Source organism: Balearica regulorum, chromosome 1 (genome assembly GCF_011004875.1).
Source record: "Balearica regulorum gibbericeps isolate bBalReg1 chromosome 1, bBalReg1.pri, whole genome shotgun sequence".
Classification (NCBI taxonomy): domain Eukaryota; kingdom Metazoa; phylum Chordata; class Aves; order Gruiformes; family Gruidae; genus Balearica; species Balearica regulorum.
The window spans coordinates 133,066,868-133,087,577 of NC_046184.1; the positions used below are offsets into that span (position 1 = coordinate 133,066,868).

General features: G+C 48.6%; 1 protein-coding gene across 1 annotated transcript; it reads left to right on the plus strand.

Moving 5' to 3' along the window:
• The first annotated feature begins 4,596 nt into the window (after positions 1–4,596).
• Positions 4,597–20,104, plus strand: RS1 (retinoschisin 1). Its single transcript, XM_010299120.2, has 6 exons — positions 4,597–4,717; positions 13,572–13,597; positions 13,881–13,986; positions 18,374–18,515; positions 18,661–18,856; positions 19,952–20,104. Exons 1-6 carry the CDS (start codon positions 4,666–4,668, stop codon positions 20,102–20,104), a joined length of 675 nt encoding a protein of 224 aa, XP_010297422.1. The 5' UTR covers positions 4,597–4,665.
• The last annotated feature ends 606 nt before the right edge of the window (positions 20,105–20,710 follow it).

Consider the following 20,710-nt stretch of genomic DNA (forward strand, 5'->3'; position numbering starts at 1 on the left):
GGTCATAACATTAAGCACTATAACGACACTAAGGGCCTGTTGTTGTGGTTTTACCCCAGCCGGCAGCTGAGCATCACGCAGCCGCTCGTTCACTCCCCCCCCATCAGGATGGGGGAGAGAATTGGAAAAGTTAAAGTGAGAAAACTCGTGGGTTGAGATAAAGACAGTTTAATAGGTAAAGCAAAAAGCCGCACACACAAGCAAAACAAAGCAAGGAATTCATTCCCCACTTCCCATGGGCAGGCAGGTGTTCAGCCATCTCCAGGAAAGCAGGGCTCCATCACATGTAACAGTTACTTGGGAAGACAAACGCCATCGCTCCGAACGCTGCCGCCCCCACCCCCCTCTTCCCCCAAGCGCCTTATAAACTGAGCATGACGTCATATAGTATGGAATATCCCTTTGGTCAGCTTGGGTCACCTGTCCTGTCTGTGTCTCCTCCCAACTTCTTGTCCACCCAACTTCTTGTCCAGCCATCCCGCTGGCAGGGCAGTGCAAGAAGCAGAAGAGGCCTTGGCCCTGTGTAAACACTGCTCAACAACAAGTCCATAGAACAAAACCATGTCTATATTATCAATGCTGTCTCCAGCACAAATCCAAAACGTATCCCCACACTAGCTCCTATGAAGAAAATCAATCCTCTCAGCTGAAACCAGGACACCTGTGTATCCTGCAGCCTGAAAGTGTAGATGTACGCAGTTCTGGCTTTCCTCTGCTTAGCTTGGTTAGCAGCGTGTGTGCAGTCCATGGAAGGTGAAGCCAAAGCAATGTATCCTGCTTCTCAGGTAAACTGCTTTCCACAGCTGGGGTCCTTGAAGGAAACTGGCTCAAAGCTGAATCAGCTATAGCCAGACTTCTCCTAATGCAGTGTATGCAAGCCTTCAGTGTAGGTACTTTCCATCTAATAGGGATGGTGATCCCACAGTGCCTACCCTGCAATGACAGCCACAGCTCCCCCCGGTGCATGTGTTACAGGAAGTGGGCCTGAACCTGGTGGCCAGCACCAGGTAACTATCTATCATCTGCATTATGTTTTCTTACATTTAGGAAAAAAGCTTCTTTTCAGAAGAGGACTTAAGCTCACACTTCAGACTTGTGGAAAGAATATTTTATTTCGAGAGCCAGATCTTCAGCCTGTGTAGACCATCATAACTCCATCCATTTTAAGGGGATCCAGCTCCTGATGGTTTCACTCGAGCTCTGAAAGCATTGGCAGTCTTGCTCTCTTGGCACGTCAGTATCCTCCTTCTGAGAGATGCCTGTCGTTCACACGTACATGTATAAATGCGTACGTTCCCTAACTGTGTTAAAACCAAAGCGCGCCAGTCACACATTTGCGTTGAGACATTGCACATTGTGTGTGTTCAGCTCCCAGACGCATGAATCCATGTGCACTGCCCTGATTTAGCTGTCTGGCACTCTGACTTGGGAGAAACATGAAATCGCTATGCGGAGTTGCACTTCACTCTCACACGTGAGTGTTTTTTCCTCCTGCTTCCCCCCTGAGGGCACATGTGCACACTGCTAGTCAGTCAAGTGCTGGGGAGGCTCCGTGCCCATGTATGTGCTTTGAGAGCTTGTGGATGCACAGCTCTGCCGTGCTCAGAAGCAAATTCATTTCTCATAAGGAGAAAGCTATGGGCAGAAAGTGTTAAGTCTGCATAAGATGCTGGCATGGGGCTCCTCAAATGGTGCTGAGCTATATCTATATCTGTTAACAAAGCAAGGCCAAGGTATGGACTGGAGCACTAGCCTCTGATCATCCATGCTGTTTAATTCTTAGCAAACTCCTGGTAAAATTGTGGTTCAGGCCAGCTAACCCAGCTGGGGAAGGACATGTGCGAGGGAGTATCCCAGGGCAGGTTGTTGAGCAGCCTCCACTCAGTTTTGTTCCCCCTGCTGCCACCCCGGGGCTTCAAACCCTTACGTACCCCTGTGCCTTCACATTGCGCCCCTGGAAACACAAGCTGTACTGTCAACTTCACAGACTAAAAGCATCCCAATGGTGCAGGGTGGCCTTTGGGTTATTTCCCACAATCTGGGAGAAGAAAACACACCAAGATATCTGAGGGCCGCGAAAACATACCAAAATGTCTTAAGGCAAATGTGACACAAGCTGGACCTGGAGAAGATGTGTGTCCAAAAGAGTGAACCTGCCGAGGCAGTTCCTGCCCCTCTGTGCATGTCACCAAACTGTCCTACTTTGGACTGCTTGTACCACCCACAGTTTTGTTCCATAATCAATACCAGGCTAATTTTTATGCTTTTTAATTTTATTTTTTTAATTTTTTTATAAAGGGCGAATGTAGCCCTTTCTGGTGCTGTATTGTGTACTGGCTTTAAAATGTTTTCTGTCTTCTGTACCTGAAAGTATTTGTATGCTTGTTAGGAATTAACTAAATGATTCATTTAGCAATGATGTAGTTTGCAGTGACAACACAGTTTTGCTGTTTACAGTTATTAAAATGAAGGACCATCAACACCATTAGACACAGAGGGTTTGAACTGCATAGTTTTTATACAGAGACTTTAATTTTAAGGCTCTTCTACTCTTCATGTGAACCAATTTGATTTTTTGAATGCTACAGACACATTTTTAAACAAAGGCTGCCCTCTTTTCTGTGGGGAGGGTATTTTATAACTGGGGAGCCACCAGTCTTGAGGGTGTCCCTTTAGATGAAGTGTTCTTTGATAATAGCTGTGCTATTTCTGGACATGATCCCTGAGCTATTGCATTTCTTACACAAAATCAAGACCTATTTGAAGGGTGGAGTTGACCATAAACCAAGCTGATTTTAAACTGCTTGGTGTGATGGGAGAAGATTTGGTTTTGCTTTTTAAAAATATGGTAGATGATTTGTCTCTGGCTGGGCAGCTCTACCTCCCGGTGACCTGTGCTTATGAGACCATAAGGCGAGAGGCTGAAGCCCTGGTCTTCCAAGAGATATGTGGATGAAGGTATTTAGGAATTTTTAAGCTGGGATTTTCAAGCCCATGGGATTTAGATACCAAGTGCTCATCAGTGTAGAGAGGGAATAGATATCCAAGTGTCTTCAGCAGCTCTGGAAATCTCTGTGGCAGCCCATTTTAGACTGGACAGCAAAGAGAGAGAGAGAGAAAGCCTCGTCCAGATACTGTGTAGAACCTGGAGCAAGATGCTGCACCGTGGCAGATGCCCAGAGGCTGCCCTGGTACCCTCAGTGAGGCTCACATTTGGTCATTCCCTGGCTGGACCTTCTGGTGGGTCTCGCTGCCCTGAGAGGGGTGCCACATATGAGCGTGAGACCTCTGAGAAAAAATCAGGAGCAGCCCCCTGCCCTTAGTAAAATGACCCGCTTTGGGTGCCTGGGGCGAGCTGCCCTGCTTGCTCGCTCTGCCGTGCACTGATGCTCACCAGTGTTTGGGGTGAGTTGGCCCAGGTCCATGAAGCAGGATGGCCATGTCTGTGCAGGGGTCTGCCTGCCATAACCCACCCTCTCCCTGAGGGTAGGTTCAAGTGGGAAAAGTGTTGGGTTGAGGAGGTTAAACTGCTTGAGGCTGCCCCTTGGCAGGAGACTTGTCCCATCCATGTCGCACACTCTGGTGAGGCCGGGATGCATTGTGCAACTGCAGAGGGATAACGTACCTGACGTCCCACTTACGGGGCATTCCACATTTGTGGGTATCCAAAGGCAGGTGAGATGAATCCTGCCCAGGGAACTGTTTCCGAAAAGTCAGCATCCTTGTTTGTGCAGCATTTTTTGAATGGATGTAGACCAGAAATCCAGAGACAGGTCTAGTTTAATTCAACAGCAGCCCACGTGATCTATGCAGCACTTTCATCTATTCCCTGTGCATACAATCCAGGATCTTTTGAAACAAAGAAAGCTGCTTCTGAAGCAATTGCTTTCAAAAACCTCCATTAAAAATTCACTGCTAATTGCACATAATTAGCAGAGATTGGAGGAACGGGTGCAAGATCCACTGGAATCACTAGCAGTCTGTTGTTGTCTTGGATCTTTCAGTCATTTTAAAATCAAATGTATAACTCTCTTTGATGTAAACTGGTTGAGAGGATAGTATAGGTAGAGCTGTTAACAAAGGGAAGCTGACTTTTTTGGTTTGAGATTTTTACAGCTCAGTAAGTAAACAACTGAAAAGTCCTATTTCTGTTTGATCTACTAATTGCAGTTTTCAGCCCCTTGCAATTAGGTGACTGAAAAAGCAGGAAGGCCAGGGCAGATTTCTACACACAGCTATTATTAGGGAAGGCATTGATAGCGTAGAGGTAAATAGTTGGGGTGGAAGATAATGAATACATAGTACATACAATATATACTACATATATTTTGTAAGTATTAGGCATCTGCATTTCTGTGGAGGGTGTATGTGGTTTCTAGGTAGGTATATCCTTGTTTATTTGGACGTATGTCTGCATACACAATCAGATTCACACTCAGTGTGTCAGTACCTCAGTACTTTTTACCTTTTAAAAACTGTCACACATGACACATCCTCTAGGATGGAGTTTGACAGTAGTAACTGTGTGGTTGGCTTGATGGTGCTTGATAAAATCATGAGAATGGAGGAGAGTAAGGTGCTTAGGCAATGCTTAAGTTAATCTCATGCCTTCCCAGCAAGCCAAGCAGCACACTAAGGAGCTATTCCCAAAAGAGGAAGGAAAAGATGCGGTTCAAGATGGGAAGCGTCCTGCTGTCTCTTCTTTTCTGGTACAAAGGTACGCATTTTGCCTCCTGAGAGGCACTTTCAGATGTCCCTCTTTGTATTTCTTGTTTCATCGACACTTCTTTATTCTGTCAGGGGCTGTGGGGTACAGAGCAAGCTCTTCTCTATATTCTCGTGGAAGCGTAATAATTCAGGGAAAGGCGAAATTGTGGAGGAGATGTGTAATTATTTATGTACATGAGTGAGCAGCAGTTCTTACAGCTCTATGAATATTCAGTAGTAAAACTCTGTTTCACAAAATAATTGCAGTGTAAAAAAATTGCCATATAATTTGTCAAAATATGAATTTGCAAAGAAAATTGTAGTGCAGCTGAGCCAGTGAGTAAATAATAATGCTGATTTGAAAAATGAGGTACAGTATAATATGAAAGACTGGTCCTTCATTAATCAAAACTCTTGATTAATCAAAACCTGATCATTTTCTCTAGCAGCAAGACATTGATGATGGAGATCTGCCTTTTTTAAAAGGCTCTTTCAGGTAGTTTGGCCTGGAAAAGACTTCCAAAGGCACTTTAAGAACAAAAAGCAATCATAAGTCAAGAAAATGGGAAAAGTATTTATTGAATTTGAAGCTTTCTCAAATTTACTTTTCAGAAAAGTAGTAATGATAGCAGGTAAGCAGGAGCTGGAAGCAGCTAGAAAATTCAGGGTCACAGTCTTCTTCCTTTTTAATTAACCCAGCTGCAGAAGGAGGAGATAGTTTTCTGGGTCATGTTTGAACTTTTGGCTTCATCAAAGCCAATGGCAAAGCTGCTATTATCTTAAACAATGCTGAGGTTGCTCTTGCTAAGTGCTGGGCAGTATCTACCAATATTAACGTGTGAATAGAGAATGATTTATCAGAGTGTGGGACAGATTTATCAGACAGTCCAGCTTTTCCCCCATGGATGTTGAATCCTCAGTGGAGTTTTTTGTCTATTTTTTCTGTCCTTCTCTATTTCCATTTAATATTTTGGTCTCCTAAATTTCATGGGTAGGAAAGTGTTCCTCAACTAGCCATGCCCTCATTTTACCCTGTTATGCTTGGCTGTACCCCACTCTGTCTAATTCATAGGTCTTCCTTTTAATCTTCCAGCAAATATTTGTGCGTTCTCCTCATACCTTATCTCTTCACTCTCCTTTGTTTCACATGGCAAGGTTACTGGTGCCTGAGTTTCTTGGAAGGCTGTTTTTACCCAGACTCCAGCATTTTTTTCCCAATGGGTGGCATAACTGCAATTAGTCCTTGGAATGAGTTCATACCTTGCTCTGAATCCCAGTCACAGCTTGCTTTTAATAGACACCCACACATCAGGATATTTTCGGAGAGCTTGCAGTGAAAAATTACTTGCAGGATCACTTTCCAGGCATCACTCCTTCAGTATTTCATTTATTTTCTTATTTTACTGGTTTTCTTAATTTACTGTTTTTCTCTGCTCCATGGTCCAAGCATCCTCTTCTGGTTAAAGAGTGAGCAGCGACCCTTTCCCCACATCCCCTCATACTCCTGCCTCTCCCACCATGGAGAAGGTGCCGCTAGGTCAGTCCTCCAAGCCATATGCACTAATGCCGTGATAAGCTCTTTAGCTTATTTTCTCCAACAGAGCAAGTGGCTTAGAGGAGCACCCCCAGCACCTGCGCCTTTGCTAGGCTCGTGTTTGCCGGGGACACCACCGCAGTAGCATATGGTGCAGCAGGCAGGCTCCTGCGACGAGAGCAGCCGCGGCTGCCGGACCCCCTCCATATGGCGAGGGGAAGCACCCCGTGCCCCAGATTGACATGAATATACTTTTAGCACATTGAATGTGACATGCCTGCGCCGCATTACACCATCCGTGCTCACTACACGTTGGAGAATAAGCACATCTCAGCAGTTGAAGAGTGGTTTTCTTTTTTTCCCTCTCTGTTTTTTGCAGCTTTGAAAAAAAAACAAACCACAACCCAAAATCAAAGGCCCAAACCCACCTCTGGATCACAGTAAATAACATCTTTAGTGCCGCCCTTTGGCATAATCAATACATCTAATGAAATTACTATGCAGGCATAGTTCTGCATAGCTCTAAGCAGGAAGGAACAAACATGTCAATAAGATCAGAAATTGCGAAAAATTTTCAAAGAAACACTTTGGAAAAAGAGAACATTATACCTCTCTTAAGAAGAAAAGGAGAAAAAGTTGATTTTTTTTTAAAAATTATTTACATTTTTTCAAATATTTTCACAAAAAAAATTTGTAGAAACATTATGGAGACAGTAGGCATAAAAGAGAAATCAATATGAATTAAATAGGTATAATTGCCATTATTTAAATATGTTTTTTATCACTTTCAGATAAATAACAGTAAATATTAAATGAGACACAATGCCAATGAATGAAAATGGAAACCAAATACAAATCATTTAAATAAAAAAATGAAATGAAAATGAAAGCAAAACCCATGAGAAATCCCCACAAAAGGAATGAGGAAAACAGCAGCCATGTTAAAGCACAAGAGAGGAGCTTAACATGAAGTCGAATCACTGAATCATAGAATCTTTAAGGTTGGAAAAGACCTCTAGGATCATCAAGTCCAACCATCAACCCAACACCACCATGTCTACTAGACCATGTCCCGAAGTGCCATGTCTACACGCTTTTTGAACACCTCCAGGGACGGTGACTCCGCTACATCCCTGAGGAGCCTGTTTCAATGTCTGACCACCCTTTCAGTGAAGAAATTTTTCCTAATATCCAATCTAAACCTCCCCTGGAGCAATTTGAGGCTGTTCCCTCTTGTCCTTTCACTAGTTACTTGGGAGAAGAGACCAACACCCACCTCACCACAACCTCCTTTCAGGTGGTTGTAGAGAGTGATAAGGTCTCCCCTCAGCCTCCTCTTCTCCAGACTAAACAACCCCAGTTCCCTCAGCCGCTCCTCGTAAGACTTGTGCTCCAGACCCTTCACAAATAGGAGCCCTTCTCCCCTCCGCAGGCTGATGCTGGTGCTGGTCCTCTTGCCTTCAGCCTCTGGCTCTGACCGTTCCTGGCAGTGATGAGCAGAGATGGGTCCTTGCAGGCTGATGTGTGCCGGGGTGGTGGTGCCCTCCTGGGGGGTGCCCGGGCCAGAATATCACTACAGGGGAAACAAACTGAGTGAGCATTTGCCCCAGTACAGCTTTAGGTGGTGAGAGCCCCTAGATAACACCCTGCTTTCACCAGGCCAGCCCGGCTCCCAAAATCTTTCAGTGGACACAGATCTGCATATGCCCTGGGAGTCTCTGCTAGTCAGCAGAGCTCCCAAGGACCATTTAAAGCCTGCACTCTTTAGAAATAAAGGCACTGTCTTCATGACATGGTCCAACGGTCTGCTTAGCGTGGCCACGGAAAAAGCCCTGGGGGAAAACCAGCAAAAGCAATCACAAAGCTTTGAGGGTGAGGGGGTGAGGGGGCTCTACCTGCCGAGGGGAGCCGGCGGTCAGCCACGGCTGCAGCAGGGGTCCCTGGGGCCATCGCCACTGGCAAAGGGGCAAGGAGAGATGGGGAAAATGCCATATGCAATGGTGGCCTGGGATGTGGCAGCTTCCCCAAAAGCACCTTGCTACCGAGGCTGGTGCAGCCTGGTGTGAGTCACCTCGCTCGCCTGGCACGATTTCCAGGGCTGAGATGTAAAAATAGCCTAAGTTAATAATATAGCAACCCACAAACTAGCACCCAACGGGCACAGAGGTACTGCAATGCTTTTTGCAGTGTCTCGACCCTCTGTGTTGCTTACAGACTGCCTTACCTAACTCTGCTTCCTGGTGTTCTCTAATGTGATGCTCAAGGAAAACAGGGACTTGCAATGGTGTGCCTTTCAGAAAACGTGATGAAACTGGTGCCATTCATTCCAGTCACCTCTTAACATTTCTGTGACAGCTTTTCTGGGGCTCCAGTCACATTTTTCTGGTTTTTAAGCTGCTGTCCTTTCCCTTGCCCCATGGCACACATGTGCAGAAGGGAAGCAGGTGACTAGCTATGCACCAGGAGCCACCACGCTGGGAAATCATGGAGGGAGTGCTCTCCACTGGAAGAAGCAGAGAGAAAATAATTTTGCTCATCTCTCTGAGCTATGTTAAACTGAGATGTTGCTTGCAGAGATGACAGGCAAAATTAACTATTTTCCAGCTGAAGCTTCTAGACCACTTAAATCATAAAGTCAATAAACAAACAAAGTTATTAACATTTTCCACATACTTTGCCTGCAATGACCAGATTTATGTGAACTTATTCTGGTAAATTGAGTGACTGACATTTATTCTGTGTTGTATTTTAGTTCTCTGTTTTATTTTATAATGTGCTTTCACTTGCTTGTACATCTGTCATTAATTCTAGCCACACTAAAGAAAGATGGCTTGCTGTTGGGGCTCTACAGTCAGGGTATTCAAGATGATTTTTTAGAGTCGACCTTATCGAAATATGCTCAGCCTTTGATGATGTTACTTCTGCCCACACTTACCTTCCTCCTTTCTTTCTCTTGTTTAACCATGTTCTTAATAACCACAAACTTTCTGAGACATGCAGTTACCTGTTCCTGTCATTAAAATGCCAGAAGCTGAACCTCCTTGCTACCACTTGCCCCTTCCTTTCCCCAGGTAGCCGAAGTTGTGGCTGCTGCTTTATCCCACCTCCACCTCGGGAAACCCATACCCATCCTGGCATCCCAGGACTGCCTCTGCCAGCTCTTTTCCTTGTCCCCCAAGCCTGGGACAGTCCCTGGGGTTTCTGTCCCCTCCATCCTGCTCAGCGGCAGGTGCCAAGTGGGACTGTGCTCCAGCCCAGCCCCAGCGGGATGGGTGCTCTGGCACAAAATCATCCCCTGCTGCTTGCCCAAGCCCCGGTCCCCAAATCCTGTGCTAAGGGGTGGCATTTGAGCATGACAGTGCATTGGACGCGCCACGCTGCAGGGCAGGATGGAGTGACAGGAAAGGCGCATGCTGTATCTCCCTGCCTCTCACAAACACGCACAGATAATAATTTATTTCACTGAACTGATGGTTTGCTGAATGTCCTGGGGTGCTGCGGGGGCTGTAAATAGGGCTCTTTCCTTTTCAATGTTTTGGGTTTTTTTCAGTCCCGTACTTTTAACACAACAGCCCCCGGCGGCCGTGCAGGACTTATGACTCTCCCACGAATTGCAGCAATTCGTTCTGTCTGACCTACAATTACCAATTATCTTTGTAACCTTCCTTGAAGGCAAACATGCTCGCTATAAAAGCATGCTGGCCATCACATTTTTAGACTATTGGCAGCCAACTTTCCTCTTCATTTCCTTTGTAGGACAGGGCCCGTCACAGCTGTAAACACACCAATATATCAATTACTACTTTTTCCGGCCAACTGCAGGCAAGGGCATCTTTTCCTCTCCTTTCCTCTCCCGAAGCCAGGGGTTATCAGCTGCACTGCCCAGGTGGGACGTTTGGCCCATCCGCTGCCATGCTTACCCCAAGCCAAGCCTGCCGCTCCCCTGTGCCGCAGGCTGCGGCTGCCAGCTGTCAGATGGCCAGGCTGCTCAAAGGAGCGAGCCCTTAGCAGTTAACCTCTTTTAGCTCAAAAAGGCAAAGTTGACCTCCTGTTTGAGATGTTTAAACCAGCAAGGGTGGAGACCCTCAGCTCACCAGGGACAGCCAGAGGGGTGGCACACCAGCGCCCCTGCCCTGGCACCACTGTGTGTTGCAGGGCTGATGTAATAACACATTGCCTTGAAAAAAGGGGTTTTGTGCTTGAAATCCACACCCTTGCTTGTTTTGCAGTAACATCTCCTGGCTGACAAGCCTTACAGCCGCTCTTGTAGCTCAGGAGCAGGCATCACCGGCCGGGTGCTGCCATCCAAGCAACACTGGAGTGGCCAGGGTAGGATGGTTTATTCCTGGTGGTTGCTACCGTACACCCACCCACCTGAAGACTATTCCTTTTTTTCTGTTGTTTCACTCACAGTGCTTGGGTTTCCAGCTGTGTCTGTCAATGAGATGCCCAATTTTGATCTTGGCTCTCAAATACCCAGACAGGGACTCCGGAGGCCTGCTGAAGGGTTCAGCATGGATCCAAAGCAATACCCCTACATCAGCCTGGTATTTCACATCCTGTTTCCCCACCGCAGGTGCACAAGAGTAGGCTTCACCACAACAGAGTCTTCCTCATGCTGGGCAAGCGTACCTGACACACATCTAAGTGGGCTGCTGGTATGCACTGGAAGAGAAAATAGAAATATTTTGTTCCTATACAAAATATATTCATTTGCTAGTTTGTTTACCAGATTTTCTCTGTAGCCTCTAAAGTCCCAGGGGAGCCAAGGCAAGTCTTTATGCAGAGACGTGCGGGCACCTTTGCTTTCACCTCTGTGTGGCTCAGCTTACTCGTCAGGTCATTGCCAGGCAAAAGTGCATTTAACCGCTGGGAGGAAAGCACGAAATGACCCACAAAAGGTTTTCCACAAAAATCAGTCTTCTAAAGGTGAAAATAAAGAGGTTAAGGAACACATAGCGAGCACACATCTGTAAATGAAACTTGAATGGCTGCAGACTGGAGGAGCTGAGGCTGCAGCCCTGTGAGCTCAGACCTGAGAGGTGGGGACACGTGGTGGGCTGTGCTGGCTGGGGAGCCAGGCTCCCAAATCCCAGGGTGGAACATGTCTTCCCCTTCCGTTGGAAGAATTGATTTACATAGCAAAGAACTTTCCTCAAGGGTGAAACTCTCTCCAGATAACAAGAGGTGGATGTTTTTAACCTCCCCCCAAACTGCTTCTATTAATTCCATGGATGGTTTGGAGAACTGAGGTAGGAATCAAGTCTTTCTGGTTTTTTTTAAATTATTTTTTTAATTATGCCTAATTCCCTGTCTCTCCAAGTCTGGGAGCTGGTGCTTCTGGAGCAGGGTGCCTGTCCTGCTGGGAAAGGCCATGTAGCATGGGCTGGAGGGGCAGGAGAGGCACCTGCCAGCCCAGCTCCCATGTCCCCAGTGCCAGTGCTGCTCCGGCATTGGCGTCAAACAGGCCATCAAGCAGGCAGGAGACAGGCCACATCATTGCTTTTATTGGCAAAGATGGTACTGTTTTGATAGGTGATAAAGTCCTGGTTTGTATCGTATTGATCTGAGAACAGGCAGCGTTAACTTAGAGGACCCTCATGCTAGTTTAAGTCACGCTGCTTTGCCCCATGTGGCACAGCACGGAGGTGGCAATGCACCGTGTGGCCTTGGGCTCGCACCTCTGCCTTGGTTTTCTTGTTGCACAGTGGAGTCATGGGGCTTGGCTGGGTATCATCTGTGCTGGGAAGGGTGAAGCATGGTGTTGCACGTGGCCCCCAGCCTATGCTTTCCAAGAGGCCAGGGCCAGAAACGTGCACCCACGTTTTCCTGCTGAACTCGATGGGGTCTGGGTGCCCCCCTGCCTCCCTCCTGGGCCTGACTAAATGCCATGTTGTTTTATTGTAGACTGACATTTACTTCTTCTGCCAGGGCTGATGCCTTGAGTTAATGCAGTAAGTTCCAAACTAGAAATGCTGCCCTGGGACACTGAAGAAAAGGAGACCATCTCTGCATTGAAGAAAGGAATTTTTTTTTTTAATTTCTTTACCAATTTGTTCTTTGCTGGGGTCTTTCTTTCAGTCTCTTGATACATTCAAGCTCAGTGTCACACACAAGGAGCAGTTGCATTTCAGTAATAAACAGAGCTTTGTATATAGTTTATATTTCAGCTGATTATAATTGCACAGTGTTTGTGAGTCTTTTGAGATGAAACTTGCTATAGAAATGCAAGATGTAAATTCCCAGCATTAGTTGGAGCTTCCTAGGCTCAGCAAAGTGACAGTGTATGAATGAATAAATCATAACTAGATTTCAGTGAATAATTCAGAGTCTAATTCATTTGGTGAAAAGATCCTCTTTTCCTATTCGCAAAACCTGTGTTTGGAGATGGTAGGTTTCACGTAGCTCCTGTACGCAAGTTTTTACCTGCTCAATCACTTGGTCCTTAGCAGCTTACAGATTCCCTACCAGTATTGGAAATGTGATGTTTGACATTTGGCTTGTGCATCAGTCACAGGATTTTTTTTTTTGTTAATTATTTCTTTTTCATAGTTTTCTGGGCACTATTCTGTCAGTCCAAATGCTATTAACATAGTCTGCTTTGGACTTCACTGGGAAGCAGGAGAGCCCTTTCAGCAAGGAAAAAAAAAAAAGCCGTTGCTCAGTGACAGGCAGGAGATAAACCAGGTCAGATGTTACAAAAACTCTTCCTCTATGGCCACAACTACTGGTTTCTCTAAGAAAGACAAAAAAAAAAGAGAGTCTCGTATGTAAGATGCATTGGGAAGACCTATTTACATTTCGTTTTTCTCCATCTTGTCCAGAGTGATCACAGGCCAGGCACCTCACAGGATGCCCCATCTCCTCCAAAGGCACCAGGGTTTTGCGGTGGTGCCAGGCTGGGATTTCACCCCGGAGGTTCACCAGCTCACGTTTTAAGGGCAAAATGGGAAAGGGAAACTGTGGGGCAGGAAGATGGCAAAAAGGGATAGGAGTGAAATGAGCAGAGGCAGAGGGGGCCAGCATGAGTTTCTCCTCAGGATGTTTCAGATGTATCTGATCAGAAAGAAGAGATGCCAAAGGCATGGAAAAGAAAATGCAGTGGGGAACTAGCATTGGCATGGGCACACGCAGTGCCCCATTCCTGCCCACGTCCTCTTGCTTTCCTGTGGTGATCAGCTTGGGAAAACGCTGTAGATTTGTCAGTCCTTCCTCAGTTTATTTGTCCCCAGCTCAGGAGTAAATGTTCATTGCATTTCCTGATGTTTGCTTGCAGCATCTTTGTTTCTGATCTCTCTCTCTCTTCTTCCCTCCATGCTCGGTGCCCCAGCTGTGCTGGCCCTCTCCCCAGGAGAGGTAAGTCTCTCCAGCTCATTTGGCTGACGGGTAAATGCCGGTGGCCCAGCACTGCCCAGTTCTGGTGCCTTGGGGCAGAAGGATGGGGGGCACTGGGGCCTCCAAGCCCAGGCATGTGCTCTGACCTTTGAATCCAAGGGGAAGTCATCCCACATTTCATGCTGGGCTGGCCTGAAGGAAGGGGCTCCGAGAAAGCACAGCAACCTGGGACACAGATTTAGCCTCGTGTCACTATTGTTGATGACTGTATTGATTTATTATTGGGTTTTTACCTTCCCTTTAGGATGAGAGACTGGAGCTGTGGCACAGCAAGGCTTGCAAATGTGATTGCCAAGGAGGTCCTAACTCGGTGTGGTCCAGCGGGACTAACAGCTTGGAGTGCATGCCAGGTAATGCGCCAGTGTGCTTTTAGCCATGTTTGTCTGGTGGTCTTCAGCAGCTTCCCCCGTTGCGCCTTGCACTGCAGAGGTGGCACCTAACAGTGGTACTTGTTCCAAATCCAGGTGCCAGTGGGGCTGGAGGAGCTGCACCGGTGGGAGGTGTGGGGTGACCCTGCACTGTCAGGCAGAGACGCAGCAGCAGCGGAGGCTGTGCCTGGGCCTCGGGAGGTCACCCAGGGTGGCCCAGGCTGGCTGGTGTCAGTGGATGCTTGCTTGCCCTGTCCCTACAGCCCCAGGCACAGGTGCTCCCCGTAACTGCCTGGGGCAGCTATCGCTGTGTGCTGCATTTGCTGTAGGAAACCTTTTGTTCCACCTAGGCTGATTTTCCATTGCTGCAGTTTAGCCTGTGACATCTCCTCTCCCCACGGATCAAGGAAAACAGTTTATTCTTTCTTTGCAGCATATTTTTAAACAGTAAAAGGCCACAATCGTGTTTCCTTTAAGTTTTCTGCCCCTGCCCAGCTCCTTCAGCTGTTCCTTAGAGATAATGTTTTATAGGTTTCTGATCAAGCTCTTTCCTTGTTATTGTCTGCAACTGCCACATTTTCCCTGACATGTTACCCCAGCAAGGCTTTATCAGTGCCCAGGTGATCCTCAGGTTTAGCTCATGTGTCCCACAGAAGCTGCACTCTTGCTCAGGCCTCTATCACATAGGTGTTCAGAGGTGTTCCCCCACTCTGGGGCTGGATGCCAAAGTGGTACCTGCCTCATGCCCACCAGCAATCACCTCTTCCCAGCTTCTGCAAGAGGCTGTGCAACAACTTGAAGTGTGTTTTGCTGCCCCTAGGTTCCCCAGGGGAGATACAGGGGGGAAACGGTCACCTCAGTGCTCAGTGTTTGGGATGGCTGTCCTGAAGGAGGAGGAGGTTAAATGAGTTACCAAGGAAGAGCTCTGAGTGGAAGCCAGGACAGGCTAGAAAGCAAATTAAAATGTGTATCGACAGGAAGACGTGACACCATTGGCAAAGCTTGCAGGCGTAAGCAAACAGAAATGAGAGGAGGAAAACCCCAGGCGTTTCTATCCCATGCTTGTGTTGGACCTGAAGGTTTCCCTCCCATGGCGTGAGGCAGCTGACAAGTGCAGAGGCTTTCCAGTCTTCCTTACTGGGCCATCTGCTTCCCCACAAGCTCATCCTCCATGCACCCTTCTCTTGTGGAAGCCATGTCCACCTGGAGCATTGCCCACAGGCTTCTTCCCTGCCCAGAGAAACTACAAGGAGAGGATTCATCTACCATGCATGTGTGGTGTCTCACCCCAGGGCAGAGTGGGCCCAGACATCCCCGGTAAAGGGTCATGGCTTCTCAGGCTTTGTCCTTCCAGTTTCTGCAACCGGTATCTCCACAGGGCTGCCTGCTGGGGCAGGTATGAAAAGGAAGAACGCATTTGCTGTAGACAGCCCCTGCAATGCAGAAGAATCACTTATAGGAGCTCCAGAAATAAGACTTTGTATCTCTTGTAGTGAGGGTTTCCTCCAGTCTCTTATGAAAGAAACGCAGGTGCGCTACCCTAAACATGAGACCGAGCTGGCACGGCCCTGCCTGAGCTCACTGCTCCCTTTCAAAGGGTTGGCCACCACAATTCTTTTGTGTCGCAGCATCATCACAAAGCCCACCTGTGATGGGCAGGTCCCTGCAGTCCTTGCATTCTTGTCCGAGTCTCTCTCCATTTGGAAGATGCCTCCCTGCACATCCTCCATCTGTAACTGTATCCCTTTGCATGGAGCTGCAGCAAAGCATATGTTGAACAAATGGAGATTACTACACACTCCAGGTTGCCATGTAGGACCTCCTTGCTTCCCGCAGCCCTGGCATCATGTGCAAGGAACAGCATCGGCAAGCTCGCATGCACCACAGAGCCTTATGGTAATACTGAATCACAGTCGGCCCAGCAGAGATCCCCGACCAATCCCTTGAGAAGTCCTTCTGCATATTTTCTTGCTTTTTAACCTTAACACTGTACAATTCTCCATTCGAAGCCTTGCTACAGCCTCATACTACCTTCCTGTCACTTGCACCAAGTAATCACAGAATCACAGCGTGGTTTGGGTTGGAAGGGGCATTTGAAGATCATCTAGTCCAACTCCCCTGCCATGGGCAAGGATATCTTTCACTACACCAAGTTGCTCAAACCCCTGTTCAACCTGACCTTGAACACTCCCAGTGATGGGGCATCTGCAACTTCTCTGGGCAACCTATTCCTGTAGCTCGCCTCCTCATTGTAAAAAATGTCTTCCTTATGTACGGTCTAAATCTACTCTCTTTCAGTTTAAAACCATTGCCCCTTGAGAGAAAAGGGAAGGGAAGGGAAGGAAAGGAGACATGGCAGGTTTGGTTGATCCATCCATGACTGAGGGACACGTATATGAGAGGAGTGGCTCTATATTTCCTGGCCAGGCTAGGTGTGAGAGGCACTCTCACACATTAGCATTATGTAGCTGAGTAATGAAGGCATCTTCCTTGACTAATGAAGGCTGTTCTCCTGAATAACGGATGTCGTCACCATATCTCCCAGCTGTCTCTCTCCCCTGCCTGGGGAGAGAGACTTTGCAGTCTCCTCTCCCAGCCCAGCCATGGTGGTGTGGCCCAGCGTTCCCGCTGCCTGCGGATGGTTTGCAGGGCAGTCGTGCTGAAGTGTTGCAGAGCTGTCCCTGGCATGGCTGGAGGGGAGCAGTTGGCCTCGCAACTTCTGCATGAGTTTTCTCCAGGTTGGTGGTACCGGCGTTAAATGGCTTAGCCGGTTTCGCTGGGCAGGCACCAGGCATCTGTTTCGCCAGTCCCTGCGTGTGGTGCAGCTGGCCATGCCAGAAGGTGACCTGCTAATTACATTAGGGTTGTGTGGTCTCTGGATTAGTGTTGCTAAAAGTAAAGTTATGTGGTGTTCAAGATAAGCCTGCTGAGTAGTAAACAGATGGGGCCACCCCCTTGTACAAGGGGAGCAAGGGTTTTAATGCGGTGGAAAAGGACGATGTTTCCGTGCCTGGAGGAAGGCGGGACGGCAGCTATGTGTTTTCATGGGGAAAAACATATTAATGAGGTACCAACTGAGCAAGATATGTTAATGAGATATCGACATATACGATATCGACCTAGTGGAGCTTGCTAATGAGACATCGACCGTGCTGCTGCAGTGCTGGGGTGTTGTACCGGGGAGGCCATGGTCGTGCTGGGCCCTGGGCACCTGCTGATGCTCCCTATGTGTCGGTCATTTTTAACATGAGGCATCATGCTGGTTGGTCAGGCATAGCTAAGGCGAGGAAACGTCCTACCCATGAGTTAAGCTGCACAGAGCTTCTCTTGCTCCTTTATCACTAAAACCCATGAAACGAAGTACACTAAACTGGAAAGCGTGAGAGAGTTACCCTTGGGGGCACCACAGGCTGCAAAATTAGAAAATGCTGCCCATGGTATAGATGTGTGCCCAGGCAATTCCCATGTGACACTTGTCATACCTTCTTTATGTGCATCTAGATACATAGTGATCTATCACATGAAAAATGATCATAACTAGGTCCAAGGAGCACTCTGCATGGTGGTGTCACCAAAAGCTTGCCTTCCAGAGCACTGCGCGGTGACCCACCATGGAAAGTTTTAATGATAAATGCGTATTTCTGCTGCTAGTGGTTTTGGCAGCCATCAGGAGTCTTGCTGAACCTCTCACTATTGCAGGAGACAGCTGTGGGGTCAAGTTTGGTAGCCTGAAGATGTGAAGGCAAAATCTCACAGGGAGATAACTGAGCCTTTGGCAGGGCCAGGCATTACACCTTGCTGGCACTGGAGTACCTATAGATTTTCCACAAGATCATCTCCAGGTACAAAGATAATCCTCATAGCAGAAAATGCAGAAGAGCGCAGGTTGCTTGTGGAGGGATGATTAAGGCAGGCTCAGCAATTTTGCCATGCAGGCACAGCTGTAAATCAAGACAGTGAATGGAGGAGCAGAAGGAGATAAGAGCCGGTAAGAAAAGTCATGTCAGACATTTCTCAAGGACCAGGTAGAGGCTGACATGTGCTTGCGAGAAGGAGACTCAGACTGCAACATCTGAATAAAACCACCTCCACAAAATGCTGCAGGAAGCAAGGTGTAAGAAGTTTGAGAGAGAGAGAAGAGTCAGAAATTTGGACAAAAGAAGAGTTAGAAATGAAGACCCCCTTGGCCCCTGGGCAGCAAATACTGCAGGGGTTGTGGTCCAGGTTTAAGAGCATCCCCAGCATCCTGGGCAGGGAGGACAGGGAGCAGTGAAACCACAGAGTGTGTTGACAACAAGCCTGAAAATGCAACCAGGAAACAAACCCACTCATGGCCTTAAGGTAGGATGGGTTTTCCTTTGTTCTGCAGAGTGCCCCTACCACAAACCTCTGGGCTTCGAGTCTGGTGCTGTCACCCCTGACCAGATAAGCTGCTCCAACCCTGAGCAGTACACGGGCTGGTACTCCTCCTGGACGGCGAACAAGGCCCGCCTCAATGGCCAAGGCTTTGGGTGAGTCCAAAAATGCCTCCCTGAGGGGTTCCATAGGGGGTCGAGTGTGTGGGGGGGCAGGGCTCCCCTGGCAGTGTGGGGGCAGGAGGGCCCCCTGGGTGGGCAGCAGTGGGGGATGTAGCAGGGCCGGGGCTGTTCCCCCCAGGTGCGCGTGGCTCTCCAAGTACCAGGACAACGGGCAGTGGCTGCAGATCGACCTGAAGGAGGTGAAGGTGATCTCAGGGATCCTCACGCAAGGACGCTGTGACGCTGATGAGTGGATGACCAAGTACAGTGTGCAGTACCGCACCGACGAAAACCTCAACTGGGTTTACTACAAGGACCAGACTGGGAACAACCGGGTCAGTGAACTTTGCACTTCAGCCACTTGGGGATGGGGCAGGGAGGCAGGTTTGGTGACATGAAAGCATCAGGTCTCAGTGGGGAGGTGCCCCTAGAGAGGGGTCCTGTGGGAGCAGCAGAGTGGATGGGACCTGGTGTTCACCCCACATCGAGGGGCAGCACTGAGGGGGGCGTCCCTCCCCACAGTGAGAGCGAGTGCCACGCTGACCAGCCACAGAAGGATGAAATACATTTTTTATGTTTTCTAATGACAATAGTGGAGTCCAGATTGAGCTGGTCAGGATGGAGACATTAGCTGGCATCACAGGGGGAGCAGCACCTCCATGATAAAAACCTCTTTTGCCCTAAGTCCAGGACTAGTGCACGATGACAGTGCAGAAAAACCCCTGAAACAAAATCTGCAACTAGTTAAGTCACAATGCAGTGAACCATTTGCATGCTGCACTTCTTAGGGGTTGATCTGAAGTGAAAAATTGCACTGGGGGGACCCTACAGTGGTGGCTGTGGTCCCTGTGCAGCCCAGGTGGGCTGGTGGACCCCACAGCTCTTGCATCCCAGGAATCTGCAGTGTCCATCTGTGCAAAAAGCCCCATCCCAGCAGGAGAGGCTCTGGTGGCTTTGCTAAAGTGCTGGCTTCTGCAGCCCTGAGGGGATGCTGAGGTTTCCCCAAAAAACAGGTCATGGCAGTAGGAAATGTGGCATTGTGGCCAAGTGGTGGGGAAGGGCCCTCAGATACATTTTTTTGTCTATATTGGTGTGTCTGGGAGCCTGGCTCCTGAACTGCAAACAGTTGTGATCAGCCACCCTGGCTCCAAATACATGGTGCCTTGCTGCGGGAAGGTGAATGAGCTAGAAGAGGGCAAGATTAAGTCTAGCCTAACCACAGGAAGTGGAGGAACAGTGCGGGGAAAGTGACATACTCAGAAAACCCAGACACAGTGACACACATTTTCTGTGTCCTAATATTTTTCAAGCCTTTTATTTTGGGGATTGGGGAGAGGGACCCTCCTTCTCCTCAGCTCTGCACAGGCACCCCAAACTCACGGGGCAGGATTTCCAGTGCCCTAACTGCCCACCCACACCTCTCTCCCCAGGTTTTCTATGGCAACTCGGACCGCTCATCCTCGGTGCAGAACCTGCTGCGGCCGCCCATCGTGGCCCGCTACATCCGCCTCATCCCGCTGGGCTGGCACGTGCGCATCGCCATCCGCATGGAGCTCCTCGAGTGCCTGGGCAAGTGCGGCTGAGCACCCGCCTGCCCCGCGCCATCTCCTGGGGCAGATGTGTAGGTGTCTGCTTGTGCAGCTGCGCCGCCTTCCCACCGACGCCTGCTGCGGCTGCGGGCCTGCGGTGTAAATGCCCAGCCTACAAAGGGAAGGGCTGTCTTGAATAAAAGATTGCTTCACACCATGCCTGGTGATAAAGCTAACTGGTGGTGTAAAGCAGATGGGTGTTTATGGGGCACACATTGGGGAAGGCGGGAGGGTTCATGGCCACGGCTTTGATCCCATGAGATGTAGTGATTCTGGCCCATCCTAGGTGTTAGATTGGGGAAATTGTCACAGGTTGCTGTGGAGGCCAGAGTAAATGCAGATGGGGTCCAAGGGCAGGGCTTGGACTCTCTTGGGAGGGCAGGTCTGTGCTTGATTATTTGGCCCTGAGCCTGGGCAGCCCCTGCTGCCCCACCGGGGCCAGCAAGGGCTCTTGTGCTGGGGCAGATGTCTCACCCTGCTTTTTCTCACGGTCCTCCTGCTGATCTCTGCCATCCCTGAGACAGGGTCAGCCAGATCTGGCTGGTCCCCAGCACGAGGGGCCCCACCTGTATCTCACACTTTCAAGTCACCTCATGTCCC

Bases quoted from the DNA above. Each gene is read 5' to 3' on its own strand.
- RS1 (XM_010299120.2), top strand. From the start codon at position 4,666: ATGCGGTTCAAGATGGGAAGCGTCCTGCTGTCTCTTCTTTTCTGGTAC. The intron at 13,598-13,880 runs GTAAGTCTCTCC...CCTTCCCTTTAG, and splicing joins TGGCCCTCTCCCCAGGAGAG to GATGAGAGACTGGAGCTGTG. The intron at 18,857-19,951 runs GTCAGTGAACTT...CTCTCTCCCCAG, and splicing joins ACCAGACTGGGAACAACCGG to GTTTTCTATGGCAACTCGGA.